This window comes from Protopterus annectens, chromosome 2.part1 (genome assembly GCF_019279795.1).
Source record: "Protopterus annectens isolate FY-2018-M chromosome 2.part1, PAN1.0, whole genome shotgun sequence".
Taxonomy (NCBI): Eukaryota; Metazoa; Chordata; order Ceratodontiformes; family Protopteridae; genus Protopterus; species Protopterus annectens.
In genome coordinates, this window is record NC_056729.1 from 207,084,132 (window position 1) to 207,111,701 (window position 27,570).

General features: G+C 43.3%; 1 protein-coding gene across 4 annotated transcripts in view; it reads left to right on the plus strand.

The window, feature by feature from the left end:
- Window positions 1-12,916, plus strand: part of LUC7L3 (LUC7 like 3 pre-mRNA splicing factor) — an 884,970-nt gene extending 872,054 nt beyond the window's left edge. The window contains exons 10-12 of one of the 4 annotated variants that reach the window (XR_006363602.1): window positions 10,116-10,259; window positions 10,367-10,473; window positions 12,409-12,916. Coding sequence is in view for 1 of the 4 variants with exons in the window: in XM_044062090.1 (XP_043918025.1) it covers window positions 10,116-10,250 (135 nt within the window). In the remaining 3 variants the exon portion in view is untranslated. The other 3 variants (XM_044062090.1, XR_006363601.1, XM_044062091.1) reach the window with 3 other exon arrangements.
- The last annotated feature ends 14,654 nt before the right edge of the window (window positions 12,917-27,570 follow it).

Sequence of the window (27,570 nt, forward strand, 5' to 3'; positions counted from 1 at the left end):
TCCCTACATTCTTCCCCAACCCACAGAACAGGGGAGAAAGGCTCTTACATACCTTGGATGTACACAGACAATTACGCTACTATCTGGACAGGACAAAAAACAATAGAAAGACTGACCAGCTTCTGGTAGCATATGCAACAGGGAAGGAAGGAAAACCAATTTCTAAACAGACAATCTCCAAATGGATAGGAAATTGCATTAGATTTTGTTACTCCTACCATGGAAAGAAAACTCCAGAGAACATCAGGCCTCACTCCACAAGGGCTACAGCCACTACCACAGCTTTCTTACGAGGAGTGGCTACCAAGGACAATTATAGAGGCTGCTACTTGGACCTCCGTGCATACATTTGCCAAGCATTATAACTTACCTCTATACTCTAGATCCCGTGCTGTTTTTGCCACTGCTGTTTTGCAAGGGATCCTAACTACACCAAAATCTTTTCTCTTTGCCTCCTCCCCTAGTTTAGCTATGGTATTCTACCCATTTGTTAAGACTGCAGATGCATCCTTGAAGGACATAGTACAGTTTTGTACCTACCATAAATGTAGATGTCAGAGAGGAATGCATCTGCAGTCAGGATTACCCACCCTCCTTCCCCTCTGAGGTACTCCTAGGGTATTTACCAATCTTCAGCTAGCTTGGGGGGGATCTATTATGGTGTATTTGTTTGTATATATGTACATACATGCTTATTTTGTGTGTTTGCTCTCTACTATTTGGAAACTTTGGCATTTATCCAAATTTAGCCATCCAAGAGGGCACCTGGCATCTGGGGCAAGAAACACTGAGGAAAATGGCGTCGGCTGATGCCTTTATACCCGAATAACTGCCGCAATGACGTCGGGTGAAGTGCGACACCAGCCGAAGCCAGACCCAGACTTTGGAATCCGGCCGACCGAAGGGCTGCCTGACGACAGGACAACCCATTTGTTAAGACTGCAAATGCATTCCTCTCGGACATCTACATTTATGGTAGGTACAAAACTGTACTTTCTTCGTGTTTCACTGTTGCAGGCATTACATTTGGGTTATCTGCCTGCAGGTATCCCTCAGGCGGCCTGAATACCAGAGTGTTGGATTCCTGCGTCAGATGCGGTCTCTTCTTCCATGACGTTAGGTAGTCAGGGGTATAAAACATGCAGCCAACGCCATTACATCAGTCTTTCTTGCTGTGCGGTGCCCAAAGCAGAAGCAGTTCGCAAGTGCCGTTCGTCGACTCCTGAAATTTTCGTTTTTGAGTTTCAAAACCGAAGTCTTCAAAAAAAGCTAAGTACCCCATTGGGGATCCTTTTTCTTGCTCTTAACCAATGTCAATAAAAGTTAATACCTCAAAGATTTTCATTCGTACTGCATTCCTTGCCTAGGCTTAGACCGCGACGTCCCTCACTGTCGGTTTTGTGCCTTATTCAACCCCCAAACTATTCGTTGTTTGTCTATTTTTGCAGCAAATTATTTTGGTATACTCTGTATAACTATCCAGAAATGGCTTTGGTAAGCCATCCAGTTCTGAAAAAACGTAAGTATAAAGACAGAGACAGGCTGCATAGGTCCAAAACTGCCAACGACGCTTCCGTTAAGCTAGTCCGCTGGTACTCAGTGAGGTGCTTTTGCAGCCCCTGATACCTGCTACTTCAGATTCGCAGGACTCTACTTAGACCCATTCACAGTCCAGTATGCCACGAGATGCTTCTTTGACTATGGAACCTGTGGATGTGTCTATCTTGGATGGGTCCAGAGCCGCTGTACAGGCACCGGCTTCTGAGGCTGTATTCAGGCCTACAGACTTGCATTTTAAACCAACGCTGTCTTCCTCATCCAGGCCTAAAACTCGACCCATGCCTAGAAAACAGATGTCCAAACCGCATGGTCAGGCCCATATGCCTAAAAAACAAATGCTTAGACTGGCTGAAGACCTTATTACTTTAATCAGGGGAAGCCATCCTTCCCCCTCTTAAGACCTCAAACTGATTTCCCTTATGATTCTTCTGATCAAGATTCTGATATTTCTGTTTTTCTGATTACCAGGATTTGACCTTATCTACTTATGAGGATTCTGATGCAGAGGATTCCATTCCCTCTTCTTCCCCTCCAGAAGACTTTTTTCTTTTGGTGAAACCTTGCACAATCCTAGGGAGCATTTCTGCTGGGAAAGCCAGGATTGCTCTGACTCCAAAAAGAGGCTTAGGGAATTCTTACTCCTTAATTCAACACAGGCCTTTAGCTATCCCTCCTGTTCTGGACATTGTAGATGATGCTTTCTTGGAATCTAGCTTGTCCCCAGACATGTTACCTCCAGCTCCCAGAAAACTTGACCGGTATTAGAGTACCCGACTCTCACAAGTTCCTCTTCAAGAATCCTACTGCGGATCCAGAGACCATTTCCCAAGGACCAAAGGGCATTAAGGCTACTGCTGACAAAATCCTACCCCTTCTGATAGAGATTCTAGAGCCCTGGACAGATGGGTTAAGAAGGTATACACTTCTGCTACTTTGGCCATTAGGGCTTTAAATTGCCAGTTTCATATGTTAAAGTACCAGCAGCATATTATGGGACTACTTAAACAGAAAATTATGTTGATTCCTGACTGTGATGAACACACAGAATTACAGGATTTAATGCATTCTGCTGAACAAGTTGGTAAACGTACTTTGCAATGTGGTTTTGACTCTAGAAGCATCTTGCAGGGCTGCTGTCACTGGGTCTATACTTGGAAGGCATGCTTGGCTTAAGGAGAAAAACTTGCCAGATCATGTTAAAGCTAAATTACTGGATGCTCCCTTAAACCAAGACCGCCTGTTTGGCAACAAAGCAGAAGTAGTCCTCAAAAAGTTGGAGGAAAAAGCTAAATCTATGCAAACTGTTAAATGTTTCCTGCAAGTACAGCCTCCCAGATTTAGTAGGCATTGGCCTTCAAAGAAGTGGTCCTTTCCAGACTCTTCTAGGCCATCTCAGTCCAAACCCAGGAACAGCAAGCCACCTAGGTTACAGTCTCAGGTTACGCACAGGCCTAAGCAGTGGTGGGCTCCCATTTCCAAAGCAGGAAGTAATAAGACACCCCCCTATGGAAAAATGTCGCAATGATTTAACCTCAACCCTTCAAAGCCCAGCTCAACTGCCTGCTCCCTTAGGAGGAAAGCTCGCCCTGCATGCAGAAAACTGGGAACTCGTTACCCAGGAAAAACTGGTTTTAAATATAGTTTTCCAAGGATACAGATTCCACTTCCACTCCCTACCTACCCCCAAATCAGTGGGCAGAGGCTCAACAGCAGGATGTTCTTCATCCCACATTGCTGCAGTCCTAACTATTGGGTAGTCCGCTGTCCAGTCGGCCCGAATACCAAAGTATACGGCTGACGTTGGTCAGGGCGCATTAGACTGACGTCAGTACGTCAGGGTACTAATGCGCATGACCGACGTCATATCCTCAGTCTTTTTTGCCGCATGGTCCGATGCAGAAGCAGTTTTGCGAGTGCAGGTTGGCATTCTGAAATTTTCTGAAGTCGGAGTTTCAGAACGAATCAAAGTTGGCTAAGTACCCGTAGAACATTTTGGTTTTTTCTTGCCTCAGTATTTAACCGGATGTCAGAAAAAGTGAATAATTGTATTTCTTGTGGGAAACGGATACCTCATACGGATTACCATACCTTGTGTATACCTTGTTTAGGGCCTGAGCACGACGTTGTTGGATGCCGCTCTTGTGCTAGATTTAACAAACGCACTATTAAGAGACGGTTAGACTGTGCCAGGTTAGTGTTTGGGAAGCGTTGTAATTATAAAATGCCGTCGGATGCTCCGACGCCCGCTTCGTCCAAAAAGCGCAAGGATAAAACAGCGAAGCCTAGGGTTGATGAACCGGCAGTCCCGGACGTCGGTTCTTTAGAAGGCTCAGTGGAGCCAGAGGTTTTGCCAGGAGTTTCTTTGGAGTCTCAGGCAGAGACTTTACTGTTGCAGGATGTGCCTTCTCAGGAGGTAGGCCAGGCTGAGGGGCTTCTCAGGTAACTGTTCTTCCCTCTCTTCCCAAGGTAGTTAGAGCCTCTCCTTCTGTTTCCAAGACTTCTTTGAGAGGTAGGCCAAGTCTAGCTTCAGTGGGGCTTCTCCTAGCACTTCAGGTTCTGTGCCTAAGAAACATATGCTTAAAATGGCAGAAGATTTGATTACTCTGATTAGAGGTTCTATGCCCCTCCTGATAAGAGGCCTAGGGTGGAACCTGAGTTTGAGAGTTTTGAACAGTGTTCAGAGGCTTCTGAGTCTTCTGCGGAAGACTTGCAGGAGTATCCTCCTTATTCTGATTCTGATGTGGATGATTCCACTCCTACAGCTTCTCCTCCGGAGGATTTCTCATTTTCAGAGACTCTGCATTCCATGAGGGAGCACTTTAAATGGGAAGGCCAAGATTACTCTGATTCCAGGAAAAGGCTTAGGGAATTCTTGTTTACCCCAGCATAGGCCCTTAGCTATACCTCCTGTGTTGAATGTGGTGGAAGATGTTTTTGCAGAGGCTTCCCTGAACCCTGATTCTTTGCCTCCTGCTCCTGTTAAACCTGATAGGTATTATAGGGTGCCTGAAGCTCATAAGTATCTTTTTAAGAGTCCTAGGGCAGACCCGGAAACTGTTTCTCAGGGACCTAAAGGTGTTAAGGCCTCTGTTGTTAAAAACCCTGTTCCTACTGATAAAGAGGCAAGGGCTTTGGATAGATGGGGAAAGAAAGTGTATACTTCTTCCACTTTAGCCATGAGGGCGTTGAATTGTCAGTTTCACATGCTAAAATATCAAAATTATCTCCTTTCACAATTGAAATCTAAGGTGGATGCTCTTTCTTTCAGTTGGAAAAATCTTCATGTGTATGCCTTTCCACCTCTGCCTCTTCTTCCAAAGGTGCTCTTAAAGGTCAGACAAGACAAGCCAAGGATGATTTTAATAGCTCCGGATTGGCCTCTGCAACACTGGTACCCACTACTAAGGAGTCTGGTAAGGAAGCCTCCATGGCCTTTACCTTTGATTCCACATCTGTTATCTCAGCAGGACGGCCATCTGCTCAATGTCAAGCTTCACTCTCTTCATCTAACAGCCTGGCATATTCTGTGTTGAAACACAGCAGGTCTCAACTTCCTCAACAAGTTTTAAATGTGATTATGGAAGCTAGAAGACCTAGTACAAGGAAAGTGTACGAGAAAATGGAAGAGATTTTTATTTTGGAGTACAGCAAAGAATTTGGAGATTTCTGAGCCTAATTTGAGTGTGGCTCTTCAATATCTTACTGAGTTATTGGACAAAGGTTTGTCCTTCTCTTCCATTAAGATTCATGCTGCAGCAATTTCAGCTCACTATGATTGTGACCCACCTTTGTTTTCGCATCCTTTGTTCAAGCAGTTTCTTAGAGGGGCAAAGAATATAAGACCCCACGTAGAGCTCCTACTCCTGCTTGGGATCTCAATTTTGTGTTGGAAAAACTTACTCTACAACCTTTTGAGCCTGCGGCTACTGCTGAATTGAAATATTTGTCATGGAAGACTGCTTTTCTGTTGGCTATTACTTCTGCAAGAAGGGTGTCTGAGTTGCAGGCCCTTATGGCAGTAGAGCCCTTTTGATTTTCCATAAGGATAGGGTATCATTACGTACTAATCCTTCCTTTATGCCTAAAGTGGTTTCTAGTGTGGCTTTAAACCAAACTATTCATTTGCCTACTTTTATGCAGACCCCAAAATAAAGGGGAAAAGATTTTGCACACTTTAGATGTACACAGGCAATTGCGTTATTATTTAAGCAGGACAAAGGATTTTAGGCAGTCTCAGCAGTTGTTTGTTTCTTTTGCTTTGAGTTCACAGGGCAAGCCTGTGTCAAAACAAACTATTTCTAGGTGGATTGGGTTTTGCATTGCATTTTGTTGTTCCCATCATGGCAAGGAGATTCCAGCTGGGATTAGGCCTCATTCCACTAGGGCTACTGCCACTTCAACAGCATTCCTAAGGGGGGTGGCAACTAAGGATATTTTGGAGGCAGCTACTTGGAGTTCAGTGCATACTTTCTCTAAGCATTATCACCTTCCTCTCTACTCTAAGTCTAGGGCTGGTTTTGCCACAGCTATTTTGCAAGGCATGTTGTCAGCTCCTGCTTCTTTATGATTTGCCAGCCTCCCTTACCTCTGCTTTGGGATTCTACCCAATAGTTAGGACTGCAGCAATGTGGGATGAAGAACATAGTACAGTTTTGTACCTACCATAAATGTAGATGTTCGAGGATCCACATTGCTGCAGTCCAATTACCCTCCCTCCTTCCCTCTGTGTTTAGGGGTGGTTGTGTAGGTGAGGTTATATGCTGATAATTTTGTATATATTGTACATATTTTTGGTGCAGGTATATTGGGCCTTGTCTTTTTAGGGTCTTCTGACATCTGGGGCAAGAAAAGACTGAGGATATGACGTCGGTCATGCGCATTAGTACCCTGACGTACTGACGTCAGTCTAATGCGCCCTGACCGACGTCAGCCGTATACTTTGGTATTCGGGCCGACTGGACAGCGGACTACCCAATAGTTAGGACTGCAGCAATGTGGATCCTCGAACATCTACATTTATGGTAGGTACAAAACTGTACTTTCTCTCTCTTCTAAGTATCAGGGCTATTCAACCTGTCCCAGCAGATGAAAGGGGACTAGGTTTTTATTCAAGACTTTTCCTGGTACCCAGAAAAGACTGCTCATGGCGTCCTATCCTGGACCTCTCTATTCTAAACACCTTTTTGGTCATCCCAAAATTCAGAATGCTAACACTTCAACAGCTGCTTCCTATGCTAGACAAAGATGCCTGGTTGGCAACCTTAGACTTAAAGGAAGCTTACCTGCACATTCCCGTAAGGGAATCTTGCAAGAAATACCTACGCTTCAGGGCGGGCTCCATGCGCTATCAGTTCTCTGCACTTCCCTTTGGCTTATCTACTGTGCCCGGGGTGTTCACAAAGTGTCTAGCTCCAGCCATTGCATTTTGCAGGCAGAGAAATATTCAAATATACCCATATTGGGCGATTGTCTGGTTCAGGCAGAAAGCCAGGACTTACTATTAAAACATCTAGCATTCATAAAGAAACTTCTAACCTCACTGGGGGTGCACCATAAACGAAAAGAAATCTCACCCAGTACTCTGCCAACAGATAGTATTCCTGTGAGCAAGCTTGAACACAACTTCCCAGATGGCTTACCTCACTCCAGAGAGACAAGTTTATTTGACAACCTACTTCAAACTACTGGCCACAAAGACCCAGCTATCTGCAAGGAAAATTCTGCAAGCCCTAGGGTTCATGGTCTCTTGCATTCTACTAATTCCATATGTAAGACTGCATATGAGGAAACTACAATGGTATCTAAAAAGCCTATGGTGTCAACATTCTCAGGACCTGGAATCAATGATTCCTATCATTCCTTGTATAAAGACGGAGTTCCTTTGGTGAGCAGAGGCCTGCTACCACAACAAGGGGCTCCCTTTCACTCTACCCCATGCTGCTCAAACCCCAACAGATGCATCAGACTATGCATGGGGGGCTCACTTGGCAGGGCATTGCATTCAGGGCAAATGGAACCAGAGTCAGATGCACCTGCATATCAAACAAAAAGAAATGTTAGCTGTACAGAATTCCCTGACAGCCGTCAAAGACCACATCCTTCCAGGACAATTATTGGTAGAGAGAGAGTGGTACATAAGCAGGGGGGAACCCATTCGTACCCTCTCTACAGACTAGCCATGGCTCTGTGGAACACAGCCTTGAGCTACCAAGTCCCCCTACAAGCTCAATTCCTGCCAGGCAAGCTAAATTCTCTGGCAAGACTACTTAAGCAGAAATCTCATGTACCCACACGAGTGGAAACTGGAACCAAAAATATTCAACCTCTTGAACAAATGGAAGACTCCAGAGATGGACCTGTTTGCCTCCCCTCAGAACTACCAATTGGACAAATTCTGCACAAGGACTTCCCACAATCAAGCTTGGAAAGTGGATTCCCTGTCCTTTACCTGGGAAAGCTTCTCGGTTTATGCCTCCCCCCTCTGCATCTCCTTTTGAAGGTTCTGCTAAAAATCAAACAGGACAAGCTAAGGACAGTACTGATTGCGCCAGACTGGCCTCGCCAGTACTGATACCCCCTCTTGCACAGTATGATACTGCTGGAGCCATGGCACCTACCTCAGACACCTTCCCTGCTATCCCAGCAAGTGGGCCAGATTCTGCACCCTCTGCTTCAAACCCTGAACCATGCAGCCTGGTTAATTCCTTGAGCTCTCCAATAGCATCCCTCAGTAAGCAGGTGCTGGATGTCATTCTGGAAGCAAGGAGGCCTAGTACTAGCAAATACTATGCTGAAAAGTGGAAAAGATACCGTTCCTGGAACCGGACTCAGGGGATGGGCACAACATTGCCCAGCTTACCTCATATCCTTCAGTACTTAACAGGAATGGCTCCACAAGGAACCTATCCTCATCTGTTAAAATTCATGCCTCTGCCATTTCAGCACATTATAACACTGAACCACCCCTCTTCTCACCCCCTGCTAAAGCAATTCCTCAGAGGGGCTAAAAATTTAAGACCCCCTTCGCCAGCCTGGGACCTTAACTTTGTATTGGAAAAGCTCACTCTCCCTCCATTTGAACTAGCTGTGCAACTGCAGAGTTGAAATTCCTTTCTTGGAAAACAGCCTTCCTTCTAGCCATCACTTCAGCAAGAAGTGTCTGAATTACAGGCCCTCATGGCAGTAGAGCCCTTCATTATCTTCCATGCAGACAGGGTTTCCCTCAGGACCAATCCTTCCTTTATGCCCAAGGTGGTGTCTAGTGTGGCCCTAAACCAGTCCATTCATTTGCCTACCTTTTTCCCGAATCCACAAAACAAAGGAGAACGAATACTGCACTCTTTGGATGTGCACAGACAACTTAGATTTTATTTGGACAGGACTAAGCCTCTCAGAAAATCTGAACAGCTGCTAGTTGGCTTTGCTGCAGGAGCAGAGGGAAAGGCCATTTCAAAGCAAACCATTTCTAAATGGATAACCCATTGCATTCATTTCTGCTATAAGCACCATGGAAAACCTACCCCACAGGGGATAAGATCACATTCCACCTGGGCTGCATCTACCTCTACAGCCTTTCTCAGGAGAGTCCCTACCAGGGACATCCTAGAAGCTGCTACCTGGAGCTCTGTACATAACTTCACCAAGCATTACCACATGCCTATTTTTTCTAAATCCAGAGCTGGTTTTGCCACTGCATTTTTGCAGGGCTTAATAGTTGGCCCTAATGCTCTCTAACTTCCTCCTCCCTTCCTTAGCTTACAGTGAAACATGAAGAACATAATACAGTTGTTTACACTTACCATAAATGTAGATGTTAGAGTGTATTCACTGTTGCATTCCTGGTTACCCTCCCTCCTGCCCCCTGACTTCTCTTGACTCTACCTTTCCTTGTTTTCTGGTGTATTTGCTTTTTGATGGAGGTGTACCGTAACATATAATTGCTTCCCATTGTGAGGGCACCTGACATCTGTGGCAAGAAAAACTGATGTAATGGCGTTGGCTGCATGTTTTGTACCCCTGATGTCATGGAAGAAGAGACAGCATCTGATGCAGAAATCCAAGACTCTGGTATTCAGGCCGGCTGAGGGCTACCTGCAGACCGATAACCCAAATGTAATGGCTGCAACAGTGAATACACTCCTGTCGTCTACAATTTATGGTAAGTGTACACAACTGTACTTTTTGCTGCAGAAGCAGTGAGGGCAGTATTTTCTCCTGTAGAGTGCCATACCAGATGACTCCACAGCTCCTGTTGTGGAAAGAGAAGTGACTACAGCATGTATGGTGGCACTGCTAATGGAGTGGACTGTAGTGGACATGTACAGATTTGTGTAGTTTTTCTGAAAAAGTTTAAGGAGCTTATATTTGGGCAATCAGCATTCAGGTCCCTCTGAAGAGGGGGCAGGTGTATTTTTGTCACTTGCTAAGTTGTTAGGTGTTCTTTTGTAATCTTATTACCAGAGATTGTGTAGTCCTTTGTTTTCTTAATGCTGTTTTAATGTTTGAACTGTGTTAAAACAGAAGTCTAAAATTTTATTTCCTATTTTGTTTCCTAGATCGGAAGGATTCTGATGACAGGAAAAGTAGCAAGAAGTCTAATAGTTCAGAGAAGCGCAATGAAGAAGCTGTCAGTGAGTCCACTGAACTTGATGCATCAAATTTCGAGGTCAATGGAACCATTGAAGACTTAAAATCTGAAGGTGACACTCAGTCCAATTAAAACTGATCTGATTTGACCTCAGATCAGCCTGAGGTAAGTGCAGTGCTTCTTTCTTGCTTAGGCCTTTTTTTTGTTGTTGTTTGACAGTGCAGCGTAAGTATGCAGAGATGAAGATGGCGCTAACCAGCTGAGAAGAGATTTTAAAAGCACCCTTCTGAAGGAAAGGATAATGTAGTCCTGCAAAACATTTTGAGGTACATTTTGTCTCCAATATTTTGTAGCAGTTCCTAGAACTTTGCCCCCTTTTTGTGCCTCTTTTAAAGTATTTATAGTCACTTAGCAAGTAATCACTTTAGCAGTTTAACTTTTTAGGTATTTTTTTTTTAGACTTTAATTCTTTTAAGAATTCAGAAAGTTAATTGATTTATTAGTATTTTAAGGCCTTTTGTGTGTTGGCAGACTCTGGTATATTTTTAAATATTTTGAGGCACATGTTGAACTACATATTACTTTTAACTGCCAGTCTGTCTCTGTGAAGGATGTTGATAGATTTTTTTTTTTTTTTTTTTTGCTTTATTGCCTTACATTCTAATGCACTTTGTTCTGTAACTCGAGAGCCAATAGCTTGGATTGATGGAAGTGTAGGGTTTATGAATTATTGCAGCTGACTACCATACCTCACACAGCGTTGGTGTTGTGAGCGGTCCATGACAAGCCAGTTTAAAAATCAAGGATTCAGTCATACTATGCAGGTACTCATGCCAGGTACTCCTTTCTCTACCCACATCCATGTTTGAATGCTGTTGCCTGTAAAAGTGTAAGCTTGCTGTTGTGTACTATTTTAATAGAAGATTATTTTGTATGTATTGTATAGTATGTGAAACTATCTGTAATACATTAACATAATGGAATTTTTTTTCAACTGTGTATAGGAATGCTGTGCTGCCCTGAATTAAATTTCTGTTAAGACTTATAAAAGCAATAAAACAGCAGTAATACTCGTCTTCTGTTACATTCATTGCATTGCAAGCCTTTAAGAGGTATGTGCTCACTTTTTCCTACTTTGTAGGAGAATCAATAGTCAGCCATAGGCTTGTATAAAGAAAAATGTTGTGGCTGCTTCAGGAAAGAGCATCATATAGTAATTGGTTATCAAACAGCCCAAGTGGTGATTAAGTAATTTACTGGAGAAAGACTGCACTTTGAGATGTTTTCCTAATTTTGCAGTCATGAATGTAAATCATTTCTGTATTTAAAGGACAGCTGCACCCAGATGTCAGGTTTGTCTTGTCACAAAATGTTTCCCTTCCCCTCTTATTCAGCCCCAAATGCAGCATAATAAAGTATTATTTAATAATTAATACATTTGTTGTTTGCCAGTCTCATTTCTGTTCTGTGAAGTTTTGCACTATTTCTTGTTTAGTTCGTCCCGTTAGGTCATGTAGGCACAGGGGAAGGGGGTCTAACTACTTCCCAAGCATGTATTGCCAAAACAGTGATAATGATTCTAGCAACCCAGCTGTATATTAGTCATGGTTAAACTAGCCTTGTATCTCACTCAGCTAGAGTGTCCTGGTGCTTTATTTCTGTTAGACCAAAAGCAGATGCTCATGGCTTGCCATTCAAATGGAAAATATCCATGTATTAAGTAATACTCTTACCGCAGTGCCTCACATTGCCATCAAATGGCAATGAGGCAAGAGGTTTTTGCTATAAGATGAATCACACTGCATGGAAGCCACTTATCAGGGCATTTTGGGATTTAATAAGTTAGAAAAGTCACGAGTTGCAGGGGCATAAGTACTGTAGAGAAAAGTTTAAGGTGGGAATCAAGACATTTTTGTTCATGTTTTGGGTGTGGTTGTCCTTTAAGTACACTTAACACCTTTAAGAAAATTTTCAGCGTCATTTATATTTTAAAATGATTTCCCCAAGCCTAATGTGTTCAAGTGGAGTCTGCCAGACTAACTGAGGAATCCAGAACACAAAAACACTTGTCTACCACCCCAGCACATTATAGTGGGATTAAAACACAATTTGTGGGTCTGTTTTTCTTAAGGTACTTAGTTTCAGATCTATTAAAGTTTTTATAACAGACAAAATTTTTTTATTTTGTTCTGTATCTTTTGCTTGTAACTCATTACATGTTTTGCTCCTAATACTTTCCTTTCCAACCCTTTATGCTGTAGGAGTGCCTCATGAAGCGATTGTGAAGAAATCCAGAAGATGGCTTAAACGTGAAGCTCCACTGCTTAAAACGAGGTGAAAGAATGCTGTAGTGCTCTAGGAAGTTTAAACAGCTGAGTTAGAATTTTTTTTAAATTTCAGGACTGATCTGAAATGTTTATCCGGAGCACAGAGATGCTTGTTACACCAGTGTACATGCCACTGAAGTTTTTCGTTTGTGTTTTGTTTCTTGGCTGTAAACAACCGTTGCCCATGTGGCTTACTCAGTGTTAAGTTGCAAGTTATTTTGGCATTTGGACCCCCAGAAAGCACTAACTGTTAGCAAAACTTGTTTGTATAAAGCTATTTCTAATGATGTCCTTTTTTTTATACAATTTAACACAGTAGGCCTCTTTAATTCCACAGACATGAGTAATATTTCAGATTTTTATTAAGAATTTCATGGCTTGTCACTCAGTTTTAATGTTGAATCCATTTTCCCAATAAATTTAGTAATGTGTTAAATGCTCACTTTTCTTGACTTTTTGGTGTCTTCCATTTCTTGTGTTGTGTATTTGAGAAGGGCTTTAAAGGACGCATGCACCATCCAGTCTAATTGTTCCACAGTTTTCTCTACTGTCAAAAACCCTTGAATCTTTTAGATCTGATGTCTTCTTCATTGCTCCTCATGATAGGCTCTCAGATCTAACTTTCAGATCCGGCTCAGCCACATTCTACAGTCTTTGATCGAATTCTTAAGCTCCTCCCTCTTACCCATAATGCACTATATCCATCCAAGTACCTCAGATCTCGTTTGCCGTTTCAGCATACCGGATGCAGATCTCATGCTGTCAAGCTGTGGATAGTGTTTCAAAGTTCTCTTGCTGTTTTAACCTTAGGTGGATTTCTGTACGTCCTCCTGTTTCTCTTTCAGTGTGTGTGGTTTTTCTTCCTGCAAAAAAAAAAAAAAAAGTTTTCTATTAGCTTTATCCATCGTTACACTTGGATCTAAAGTTAAATTTAAATGTAAAGTTAAACTTTTAGAGTTAAAACTTAAAGCTAACCTGTATCCCACTTATAGGTTCATAGGTAGGTACTAGGCTATCGGCCCAAGGGCCTACATAAGCCTAGCCAGCAAGGTACCATAGCTTATGCCACCCAAGAAAGTTATTTTCCTGTGCCACTTTCCAGCAGAGACACAGATGTGATCCCTGGGGTGTATTTGCTATTTCCCATCCACTCAAGATTTTTCTTGGAGTGCTAATGAAGAACTTTGCTTGACATAGATGGGTAGCTTATTCCAGAGTATAGGAAGTCTCTGGGTGTTAACTAAATGCATGGCAGTGGTAGCGGCTCATTTGAGGCTCAGGGGATTCCAGGTGTTTCCGTATTTAGACAGTTGGCTCCTGACTGCTCGCACGAGGCATCGGCTAGTCTAAGCCAGGGGTTACTTAATCCAGTTATCACTCTCTGGGCATCACCATAAACATGAGCAAATCCAACTGGACTCTGGTACAAAACCTGGAATTTATAGATATGCAACTCAACACAAGGGTCAGATAGCTTCACTTCCTTCACACAGAGTAACCACTCTCGAGAAATCAGGTACACGAATTGTTAGCCCAATAGACACCCCACTGCTCGATTGATCCTGCAAGACTGTAGGATCCATGTCAGCAGCTGTTCTGTTCCTCTAGCCAGATTTTTCATGCTGGTTCTCCAGTGGACATTAGCTGCACAAAGGTCTGTCCTCTCTCAGCCGCTGTCCCTTCACTTCAGGTTGACTTCCACTTGCAGGCATCACTTTAGTTGGTGGATGCACTCATTCTCATTCTAAGTAGACTGTTCTTGAACAACTCCCCTATAGCCACCATGACCAGGGACACTTCCAGTTTGAGTGGGGGGCGGCATTGCAACGGGAAGATGGTCCAAAGCACATGGTCCCCTACTGAGACCAGTTTGCATATCATTGTCCTAGAGATGAGAGCAGTCCTAACGTTGCAAGCCTTTCAGGATGTTCTCCCTTGCAGACTGTTGCAGTATACTCCGACAAAATGTCTTGTCTGGTACATTAACAGACGAGGGAGGAACCCATTCTTACCCCTTGTGCAGGAAGGCCATGAGGGTGTTGGAGTGAGCGATATCTTCAAACTGCCTTCTGGTTGCAATGCATATCATGAGGAAGAAGAGAGATTTAGCGGACAGACTCGGCAGATCACTCTTGGTTCTGCATGAGTGGTCCGTCAGTCATTTAGTGGCAGACATGATCTTCAACCGTTGAGTCAACCTTGCTTCCCATCTCAACAAATGCAGCAGGTTCTTTACTCTGATCCCCCCTTTGGGGGAATCCCAGATGGATGCTGAAGTCCATGACTGACCCCCAGTTTCTTCAGAAGGCAAGCAGGTTGAAGAGCTCAGTCATCCTCCTTGCTCCCTTCTGGCCTTGTCTGGTGTGGTTCCCCTTCCTGTGGTCGCATCTGAAATATCCTCCTTGGATACTGCAGCCTAGTCAGGGCCTCCTTTCTTATCTGTCAGGGATGCAGCATCCGAATCTTTAAGACCTCAACTTGACTGCATGGTTTCTCCATTTTCAACCTTAGTGAGAGTTCAGGATTAAGTCCTCGGTCTGAAAAATTCTTCTAGCCTTGCATAAGGTTTCCACTAGAAAAGTCCACACCAGTAAGTGGAAGAGATTTGTTATTTGGTCCATGAGCAAGAACATGGATCCTTTCAGCACCACTTTCAGATGTTCTATTTCTTAATGCCCTTTTTGATGAAGGTGCTACCTTCTCGACTGTTTAACTCGAAGTAGTTGCTATTTCCAAATGTTCATCGTGTTACCCTGCTGCAGTCATCACACTTGTGTTATCCTGTCGTCAGGCGGTCCCGCAGTTGGCCGGAATTCCAAAGTCTTGGTCCGGCATCAGTTGCTGTCGCTTCTTTACTGACGTCAGTGCGCCAGGGGTATATATAATGCATCCGACACCATTTTCTTCAGTCTTTCTTGCCGCGCGGTGCCCGAAGCAGAAGCATTTCGCAAGTGCCGGTCGGCCGACTCCTAAGATTTTCGAAGTCGAATTTCAGATCCGAAGTCTTCAATAAAGCTAAGTACCCCGTTGGGGAAACTTTTCTTGCCTCTGACCGATGTCAGAAAAAGTTAACAATTGTATTTCTTGTGGGAAGCAAGTACCTCATAAGGATTTTCATTCTTACTGCATACCTTGCTTAGGCCCAGACCACGACATCACTGGCTGTCGTTTTTGTGCTAGGTTTAAGAAGCGTACTATAAAAAGACGCTTTGATTTCGCACTACACTACTTCGGTAGAAAATTTAACTACACTATGCTGTCGGAGCAACCGACTACCGCCGTGCACAAAAAACGCAAGGATAAGGACAGGCAACCTAGACCCAAGCCAAACTCCGAGGCCTCGGCTGGTCCAGTCTCTGGTTCACCGGTCTTCAGTGAGGCTCCGACGCAGCCCCTGACTACCGCAGATCTGGAACCCGAGACCACTTCGAAACTTTTGGCGGAAAGTACTAGGCCGACGCAGCCATTTTGTTTAGCCCCTACCGACGACACTGCTGAAAAAGATGTCGGTGCTGCAGAAACACTTTCGGTTTCTGAAGGCGTCTTCAGACCGACTACGCTCACCATAAAAACGTATCCTAAGACTAAGACTCCTATTAAACCTAAAAAGGCTGCACTTCAGTCTCCAGTTCAAGGCCCCATGCCTAAGAAGCAGATGCTCAAAATGGCTGAAGATTTGATCTCTCTAATCAGGGGTTCCCAACCCCCACCCGACAAAAGGCCTAGACAAGAGGAAGATTATGCCTCCTCTGAACAATTGTCTATTTTCACATGCTCCTCTAAGGACCAAGATTACTCCTTCTCCCCTTATGAAGATTTTGATGCTGAGGATTCTATTCCCTCAGCTTCTCCTCCTAAAGACTACTCCTTTGGGGAAACTTTGCACACTGTGAGGGAACATTTTCACTGGGAAGGTAAGGACTACTCTGACTCAAAGAAAAGGCTCAGAGAGTTTCTTTTACTCCCCCAGCACAGACCACTTGCCATCCCCCCAGTTTTAGACATTGTGGATGATGTTTACTTAGAATCCAGTTTGAACCCAAATTCTCTGCCTCCTGCTCTGGCCAAACCTGACAGATACTATAGGAGGCCTTTCGAAAGACCTATTCGGAACCCAATGGACATCATGTCAATACCAGGAAGAGGGGTTGGACTAGCTCAGAACGCCATAGAGACTCGGGCGATGGACATTACAAGAAAGGTAGATGGACATAATTTGCATAGTAATTATGTGGTTAACTTGTCAAACTATGAACTTGATAATACCGAGTTAGCTATTTTAGAAAAAGGTCTTAAATTTGTACCTACCTGTATGCCTAAGAAGCATGAGCTTAAAATTGAACTGTTCCAGTTATGTCGTAAAATGTATCTAAGGGAATATTTTTTTAGGTTAGGAAATACCTCTGTTAATAATGTTAATTATGAGATGACTTCAATGCCTGACAGTGATTTAGAGAGTGATGAAAGTTTTTATTCATGTATATCGGATGAAGGAGGTGGAAATAATGCATATGATTTATTGGATACCCATATGTTGAAAAGTACTAGTTGTTTTCTTCCCCCATGTAAAAATTCCAATATATTAAAGTTTGAATCAATGCTAAATATATTGTTAGATAAAGAACTAGAAGGATTTATAAGTAAAAAACATGTCTATAATTTGACCAAAGTAGAATGGGAAAAGTTACAGCTATTAAGTAAGAACAGTAACATAGTTTTCAAACCCTCAGATAAAGGGGGAAAACTGGTTATATTAAATTCATATGATTATTATAGCATGTGTATGCAACACCTTGACAATAAAACTGTGTATTGTGAGACCAATATAACCTTTTTGAAAAAGGCAGAAGTAGAATTTAATGCCTTATTACAAAAAGGTATTAGGCTAAACTATTTGACTAAAACAGATGTAGACCGAAAAATAAGTATTAAGAATAACAAAGTTGCAAAATTTTTCTGCTTACCCAAGATTCATAAGAATCTGGACCGGCCACCTGGCCGGCCTATTGTTTCAGCTTTTGGTTATTTCACCTATAATCTTTGTACTTTGTTACATGAAATTTTAATGAAAAAAGTTTTGATGTTACCCTCATATATACAAGATTCTTATGATTTCCTTCAAAAGATTAAGGGCATACATTGGTCTGAGGGAATGTATTTCATTACTGTAGATGTAGTGAGTCTTTATACCAACATATCCCATGTTTTGGGCTTGGAAGCCATCAAATTCTTTTTTGGGGATAGTCCTAAAACTCACTACATCTTGGAACTGGTTGAATTTTGTTTAACTAATAATGTTTTTGAATTCAATGGCATTCTTTATAAACAGCTGACAGGTACAGCTATGGGGGCCGCATTTGCCAGCCTATGCGAACCTATTTATGGGAATGTTTGAGAATGAATTTCTTTATAGAGTACCATTCTTTAAAAATAATGTTCTAAAATATTTTAGATTTATTGATGACCTTATTTTTATTTACAAGGACAACTATAATGCATCTATAGACTTTATTGATATAATGAACAATAATAAATTTGGGATTAAGTTCAGTGACATACAACGAGGTTGCCAAGTTAACTTTTTAGATATTTCTCTGAAAGGTAATAAAGGCTCTCCAATACATACGGGTATATATAGAAAGTTTGATGAAGTCAGCTGGAAAATGTGGGGCAACAGTTGTCACCCCTCTCATACTCTAACAGCTATTCCTTATGGGGAATTTCTCAGAATAAAGAGACTTAATTCTGATATGGATCTAGCCTATAATGAGGCATTGAAAATAGCTGAAATATTTAATGCTAGAGGCTATAATCCGGTGAATGTAGAAAACAGTTTCTATAGAGTATTTGGTAATAAACAAGGCAATAATATATTTAATAACAACTATAAGTATAATAGTCGTAATAGTGAGAAATCTAGTCAGAATAGGATATTTTTTGTTACTAAATATACCAATTTCTCTTTCATTATTAACAAATTAATTATGGACTACTGGAATTTCATCAAGAAAGATATTTTATCTCTGAAAGATACCAAATTGATTATATCTTATAAAAAAGGCAAAAATATTCAGGACTTCTTAGTACATAGTATTTATAAAAAACCTTGCACTAGTAGTTTAAATAATATGAAGGTTGTAGGAACCTTTCCTTGTGGAAAGTGCTCTGTGTGTAAACATATAGTAAATGAAGTAGTTAAAATAAATGGAAAGAATTTTACTACAAGAACTACATACTCTTGCATGAGCAAGGGTGTTATTTATGCGATATTTTGTAGTTGTAATAAATATTATATTGGGGAAACAAAGAGAATGTTGGCAGAAAGAATTAAAGAACATATTAGGGATGTAAGGAATAATAAAATAAATAGCCCTATTGCTGAACATTTTAACTCTGTACATTTTGGTAATATAGATCATATAAAAGTTTCCATATTGGAACATGTTCCTCTTTATTATAATAATACAGAATGGCAGAAGAATATATTGAGACAGAAAGAATCTATCTTGATTATGAAATATGGGACTTTACAACCATATGGCATGAATAAGGAATGCAACTGGCAAAGTCTTATTTAAAAATTGCAGCTTTAAATGTGTATTATTGATGTGATTTAATTACTTGATTGTATAATTAATTAATTGTTTTGTTCTATTTTGTATATATTGGGAAGTTTTTAGAAGTCTTACTGTTTTACTCGGTAAAGGCTGTTCGCCGAGGCGCTAGAGAGAGACACGATTTGTTCTGAATAAATTTTATCTTATTGGAAGGTAGAGCTGGGACTCACTGTTGGTCTTTGTTGTTGCTGCAGATACTATAGAGTGCCTGATTCCCACAAATTTCTTTATAAAAGCCCTGTTGCTGATCCAGAGACCATCTCCCAGGGTCCCAAAGGGGCTAAGGCTTCTATGGCAAAAAATCCTGTACCCTCTGAAAGGGACTCCAGAACACTAGACAGGTAGGGGAAAAAGGTTTACACCTCAGTCACTCTAGCTATGAGGGCACTAAATTGCCAATTTCACATGCTAAAATATCAGCAATTTCTAATATCTCAGTTAAAACAAAAAATGAGTACACTCCCTCAACAGTCTGAATTGAAAGAAATGCAGGATCTGTTGCACACAACTGAACAGGTGGGCAAACATACTTTACAATGTGGATTTGATTCTTTGGAGGCTTCCTGCAGAGCAGCTGTCACTGGGTCTGTTATACATAGGCATGCTTGGTTAAAGGAACAAACTCTACCTGATCATGTTAAAGCAAAGCTTCTAGATGCTCCCTTACAGCAGGATGTTCTTTTTGGAGTTAAAGCAGAAGAAGTCTTAAAGAAAATGGAGGATAAGGCAAAATCTATGCAGACAGTCAAAGATTTCCTGCAGGTACAGCCCCCTCGCTTCAGCAGAAATGGCCAACAAAAAATTGGTCCTTTCCAGCTACTGACAGACCACAGAGGGGTAAATACAGACGTCCAAGAGGCAGAGGACAACCACAAGCCCAGTACAAACCTCGACAATGGGGCACTGCAACACAGAAGGGAGGAGAAGACAGATGTCCTTCAAGGATGCATCTGCAGTCCTAACAAATGGGTTGTCCTGCCTCAGGCAGCCCCTCGGTCGGCCGGATTCCAAAGTCTGGGTCTGGCCTCTGCTGATGTCGCACTTCACCCGACGTCATAGCTGCTGTTTATTGGGTATAAAGGCATCAGCCGACGCCATCTTCCTCAGTCTTTCTTGCCGCGCGGTGCCCGAAGCAGAAGCTGTTCGCAAGTGCCGGTCGGTCGGTTCCAGAGATTACTACTACCGAAGACTTCTAAAAAGGTAAGTACCCCGTTGGGGACTCTTTCTTGCCTCAGCCGATGTCAGAAAAAGTAAATAATTGTTTAACTTGTGGGAAACAAATGCCTCATAAGGATTTCCACTCTTACTGCCTTCCTTGCTTAGGCCCAGACCACGACGTATCAGCTTGTCTAGCCTGTGCTTCCTTCAACCGACGGACACTTAGACGTCGGTCGGAGTTTGCAGAGGAGTTTTTTGGTCCCGCTTTTGCTTATAAAATGCCGTCGGAGACTCCGACTTCACAATTAGCTAAAAAGCGTAAGGAAAAGGACCGACACTCGCGGTCCGTGGTTTCGGCCAAAACCACGGTTAAGCCAACCGCGAGTGTCTCTGTTTCGGCCGAAACAGAGTCCTCGGTTCTTCGGCCGAAAGCTTGCCTCCGATAGCCGAGGCCTCTCACAGCATGGCTGAATCCGCTACTGAACTTACTCCTGCTGTAGCAGGCTCCCAGGATTTATCTGATACTATTCCTTTAGACATTTCTACTCCTGCACGTGGAGCTGCTAGGCCCCCTGCATCTATGTCTATCAAGGCTTTTTCTAGGGCTAAAGCAGCTAAAGCTTCTAAGGCCTTGCCTGCTAAAACCCCCTCACACAGGCCTACCTCCAGTTCCCAAATGCTCAGCTTGGCTGAGGACCTCATTTCTTTGATCAGGGGTTCCCAACCTCACCCAGACGGGGCCTCTCAACCCCCTCCAGAGAAGAGGCCTAGAGCAGAGCCCCCCGATCCTGTTTCTACAGACTACTCCTCGGATGATTCAGACAACACAGGTCCTCCAGAAGGCCCATATTCTCCTTATGAGGATTCCGATGCAGAAGACTCCATTCCTTCTGCCTCTCCTCCAGAGGAATTTTCTTTTGGGGAAACTTTACATGCTATGAGAGAGCATCTTCAATGGCAGGGCCAGGATTTTTCAGATTCAAGGAAAAGGCTTAGGACCTTTTTACATTTACCACAGCATAGGCCTTTAGCCATTCCTCCAGTACTCACAGTTGTTGATGATGCTTATAATGATGCTTGTACTGCCCCTGACTCTATTCCCCCGGCCCCTGCAAAGCCCGACAGATATTACAGGGTCCCGGACACACACTTTCACTTGTATAAGGCTCCTATTGCAGATCCTGAAACCATTTCACAGGGCCCCAAAGCTGTAGCAGCTGCCTCTGCCAAAACCCCCTCCCCTCTGAAAGAGAATCTAGAGCATTAGAGAGATGGGGTAAAAAAGTTTATACTTCTGCTACTCTTTCGGCTAGAGCCTTAAACTGTCAATTCCACATGATTCAGTATCAGGAATTTTTGTTAGACCAGCTAAATAAAAAACTGTCCTCTCCTGAACCTATAGACCGTAAGTCCCTTCAGGATTTGGTACATAACACTCAGCAGGTCAGTAATCATTCCTTAAAATGCGGCTATGATTCACTGGAGGCTTCCTTTAGATCAGCTGTGACTGGAACCAGTGATTAGAAGGCATGCCTGGTTAAAAGAGCAATCCCTACCAGACCATGTAAAGTCAAAGCTTCTAGATGCTCCCATGGAGAAACAAAGTTTGTTTGGTTCCCCTGCACAGCAAGTGCTAAAAAAGATGGAAGAAAAAGCAAAATCTGTCCAAACAGTAAAGGATTTCTTACAGGTCCAGCCTCCGAGGTTTAGTAGAAACTGGCCTTCGAAGAATTGGTCCTTTCCAGATACCTCCAGAGCACAGAGAGGCAGAAATAGGCGCCCAAGAGGCAGAGGTCAATCCAGAGGTGCCTACAGGGGACGTCAGTGGCAGCCCAACAACCAGAGAGGTACTGCCACAGATCCAGCTGCGACCACTCCAACAGGACAGACACAATGACTTGACTCTGATACCGCCTACCAGGGAACAATTGCAAGCACCCTTAGGCGGAAAGCTTGCCTTATTTTCCGTAAACTGGCATTACATTACAGGAGACAAATGGATTTTACAGACAATAGACAAAGGCTACAGGTTTCACTTCCACACACTACCAAAAAAGAGAGGAATGCCAAACCTACCACCAAACCAAAAAACAAATGCTCTACAACAAATCAACCACCTACTAAGGATGAGAGCTATAGAAAAGGTACCGTCTATGGAACAAGGGCTAGGATTTTACTCCAGACTATTCCTGGTTCCAAGAAAAGAAAACCAATGGAGACCTATTCTCGACCTGTCCGCTCTGAACACATATCTCATTGTTCCAAAATTCAAAATGCTTCTTCCCATGCTGGGCAACGAGTCTTGGCTGGTGACTCTAGATCTCAAGGGTGCATACCTGCACGTCCCTATACGACCAGATTGCAGAAGATACCTCAGATTTCTTGCAGGATCAGAGCATTATCAATTCTCAGCATTGCCCTTTGGCTTATCTACTGTGCCCAGAGTATTCTCGAAATGCCTGGCATCAGTAATTGCTCATTGCAGGCTTCAGGGAATTCAAATTTACCCATACCTGGACGACTGCCTGATACAAGCGGACAACAAGACCAAATTAACAAAAGATTTGGAAAAGGTTATACAACTACTGCAAGCCCTGGGATACACAGTCAACATGAAAAAGTCAAGGCTGGTACCATCCCAAAGGATAACATTCTTGGGCGCAGAACTGGACACAACAAAGCAAATGTCATTTCTCACAGCAGAAAAGCAAAAGCAACTACCACTCTATTTCATGGCATTAACAACGCAGAACCAGCTTTCAGCAAGGAAAGTCCTGCAAGCCCTCGGATACATGGCATCCTGCATAATATTGATTCCACATGCCAGGCTACATATGAGGAAGTTGCAATGGTACCTAAGGAATTTATGGTCTCAACACAAGCACAGTCTAGAAGCCCAGATTCCAATAATTCCATGCCTGAAACAAGAATTCCGGTGGTGGGCTCAGGCCTGTCAGCTGAACAGAGGTCTGCCCTTCCACAAACCTCTACCAAGCCAGACTATCACCACGGACGCCTCAGACCTAGGCTGGGGGGCACACATGGTGGACAAGTGTATACAAGGCCTATGGACACAAGACCAGCTGAGCCTGCATATCAATCAAAAAGAGATGCTGGCAGTGAAACAGGCACTTCAGACATTCAGACCTTTTCTTCAACAAGGTCATTTACTGATAAGGACGGACAATACCACAGTCATGTGGTATATCAACAAACAGGGAGGCACACACTCGTATCCTCTATGCCGGATGGCAATGGACCTGTGCAATGTGGCTCTGAACCACAACATTCAACTCCAGGCCAAATTTGTGCCAGGAAAAGAAAATGCACTGGCAGACACCTTAAGCAGAACTACCACGGATGCCCACAAATGGATGTTGCATCCAGACATCTTCAAAACCATTACAAAGAAATGGGGACTACCAGAAATAGACCTGTTTGCATCCCCACACAACCACCAATTGTGGAAATTCTGCACAAGGACATACCACCCTCTTGCTTGGAAGGTGGACTCCCTATCCTTTAGTTGGGAAAACCTGACAGCATATGCATTCCCACCTCTTCCTTTGATGCACAAAGTGCTACTGAAGATCAAAGAAGATCACCCAAGGATCATCCTGATAGCTCCAGACTGGCCGAGGCAGCATTGGTACCCGCTACTGAGGAGTATGTCTCGGACACACGCATGGCCTCTACCTCTGGTTCCTTTACTGCTAACACAGAACAACTACAAAACCCTACATCCAAACTTGAAAACACTGCAGCTAGCTGCTTGGAATATTACATAAAGCAAAATAACCCAGACTTATCTCAGAGGGTTAAAGACATTATCCTGGAGGCTCGCAGACTCTCCACAAGGAAGACTTATTCAGCCAAATGGAAAAGATACCTCATTTGGAGTACAGCAAAAGGAGAAAATGTATCATTAGCAAACATAGCTAACATCCTGGAATACTTAGCAGAACTTTTCCACAATGGCCTGTCTTGCTCCTCCTCCATTAAGATTCATGCATCAGCAATTTCAGCAGAATACAACATGGATCCTCCAGTCTTCTCTCATCCTCTACTCAGGCAGTTTCTGAGAGGAATTAAAAATGTAAAGCCTCCAAGGAAGCCACCTTTGCCTACATGGGACCTTAACTTTGTGCTGGAAAAGTTAACACTTCCCCCTTTCGAACCAGCAGCAACAGCAGAATTACAGTTCTTATCTTGGAAAACTGCTTTCCTGCTTGCAATCACTTCAGCAAGAAGGGTTTCTGAACTACAGGCATTAATGGCAGTACAGCCCTTCCTTAACTTCCATCAGGATAGAGTGTCCTTGAGAACTAATCCTACTTTTATGCCAAAAGTGGTCTCCAGGGTATCATTGAACCAATCAATCCACCTGCCAACATTCTTCCCCAACCCACAGAACAGGGGGAAGAGACTATTACATACAGTGGATGTGCACAGGCAATTGCGCTATTATCTGGACAGAACCAAAACCAACAAAGACTGACCAGCTTCTGGTAGCGTATGCAACAGGAATGGAAGGAAAAGCAATTTCAAAACAGACCATCTCAAAATGGATAGGAAATTGCATTAGATTTTGTTACTCATTTCATGGAAAGACAACTCCAGAAAACATCAGACCTCACTCCACAAGAGCTACAGCCACTACTACAGCTTTCCTACGAGGAGTGGCTACCAAAGACATTTTAGAAGCTGCTACTTGGAGCTCCGTGCATACATTTGCCAAGCATTATAATCTACCTTTATACTCCAGATCCCGAGCAGGTTTTGCAACTGCTGTTTTGCAAGGGATCTTAGCTACACCATAAGCATCTTAGTGCCTCCACCCCAGTTTGGCTATGGTATTCTACCCATTTGTTAGGACTGCAGATGCATCCTTGAAGGACATAGTACAGTTTTGTACCTACCATAAATGTAGATGTCCGAGAGGTATGCATCTGCAGTCAGGATTACCCACCCTCCTTCCCCTCTGTGGTACTCCTAGGGTATTTGCCCATCTTATAGCTGGCTGGGGGAATCTATTATGGTGTATTTGTTTGTATATATGTATATACATGCTTATTCTGTTTGCTCTCTACTGTTTGGAACCATTTGCATTATCCAAATTTAGCCTTCCTAGAGGGCACCTGGCATCTGGGGCAAGAAACACTGAGGAAGATGGCATCGGCTGATGCCTTTATACCCAATAAACAGCAGCTATGACGTCGGGTGAAGTGCGACATCAGCCGAGGCCAGACCCAGACTTTGGAATCCGGCCGACCGAGGGGCTGCCTGAGGCAGGACAACCCATTTGTTAGGACTGCAGATGCATACCTCTCGGACATCTACATATATGGTAGGTACAAAACTGTACTGTCCCAAACTACCAGAAGGCAAACTCAATGACTTGCACCTCATCTGGCCAAGCAACAGTCTCTTGGCAGCCCCCTTGGGAGGAAAACTTGCACTTTTTTCAGACAACTGGCACATTGTCACAAAGGACAAATGGGTCCTAGACATAGTTTCACGAGGATACTCATTCCTTTTTCACACCTTGCCAATGAAAAGAGGAATGCCAAACCTGCCACAAAATCAATGGGCAGAGGCACAAAAACAAATTACAGCTCTCATGGACATGAGAGCCATTCAACTGGTACCTACTCAAGAGCAAGGCCAAGGATTTTACTCAAGCCTCTTTCTAGTTCCCAGAAAGGACAATGCCTGGAGACCAATTCTGGACCTTTCAATTCTAAACACCTTCTTACAAGTACCCAAATTCAAGATGCTAACACTACAGCAGCTTCTTCCCTTGTTGGGCAAGAAAGCATGGCTAGTAACGTTGGACCTCAAGGAGGCATACCTGCATGTCCCTATCAGACAAAGTTGCAGAAGATACCTCCATTTCATTGCAGGTTCAACCCATTACCAATTCTCTGCAATGCCCTTTGGCTTATCTATTGCGCCCAGGGTCTTCACGAAATGCCTGGCACCAGTAATTGCATACTGCAGACAGAGGAATTCAAATATACCCATACCTGGACGACTGCCTCATCCAAGCAGAAAGCAAGGACATCCTCTTACAACATCTGGTTTTTGTAAAACATCTTCTAAGTTGCCTGGGGTACACAGTAAACGAAAAGAAATCAAAACTAGTACCCTCACAAAATATGACATTCCTGGGTGCCAGCTTGAATACAAAGGCCCAGAAGGCTTATCTGACGCCAGACAAGCAACTACAAACTGACTCAATATTTCAAAACAGTGGCAACGACTCAACTACCTGCAAGAAAAATTCTGCAGGCCTTGGGCTTCATGGCATCTTGCATACTACTAATACCATTTGCAAAGCTGCATATGAGGGAATTACAGTGCTACCTAAAAAGCGTATGGTCTCAACACAGCCACAGCTTGGACACTATCTCTCATTCCCTGCCTACAACAGGAGTTTCTATGGTGGTCGCAGGCATGTCACCTCAACAAGGGTCAGCCTTTCACCTTGCTCCCAGCCAGGCAAACTATGACAGCAGATGCATCGGACTACGCCTGGGGGGCACACATGGCAGGACAGTGCGTTCAAGGCGTATGGACTGCAGATCAAAGGAATCTGCACATCAATCAAAGAGATGCTAGCTGTACAGAATGCTCTGACAGCCTTCAAGAACCTATTACATCCAGGACAACTTGCAATAAGGACTGACAACACCACAGTAATGTGGTACATAAACAAGGGGGTACACACTCCTACCCTCTATGCAGGCAAGCAATGACCTTGTGGAACACAGCTCTGGCTTACCAAGTTTGATTACAAGTTCAATTCCTGCCAGGAAAAAAGAACACATTGGCAGACGACCTCATCAGAAACGTCATGGATCCCCCACGAGTGGAAACTGGATCCACAAGTATTTGCAATGATGACTCAAAAATGGGGCCTTCCAGACATAGACTTGTTTGCCAGTCCGCAAAACTATCAACTAACAACATTTTGTACAAGGACACTTCACCATCAAACTTGGAAAGTGGACGCACTCTCATTCAGTTGGAAAAACCTGACAGTATATGCCTCCCCTCCATTGCCTCTCCTCACAAAGGTGCTTCTGAAAGTCAGAAAGGAGAGACCACGACTTGTACTCATAGCCCCAGACTGGCCACGCCAGCACTGGTACCCACTATTGAGGAATATGGCCCAGGGCCCACCTTGGATTTTGCCACAAATTGCCCATTTGCTCACACAGCAAAACAATCAGATTCTTCACAGCCAGCTCAAAACCTTAAATCTGGCTGCATGGCAAATCACCTGAGCATCCAGCCAGCTCCTCTTTCCCAAGCAGTT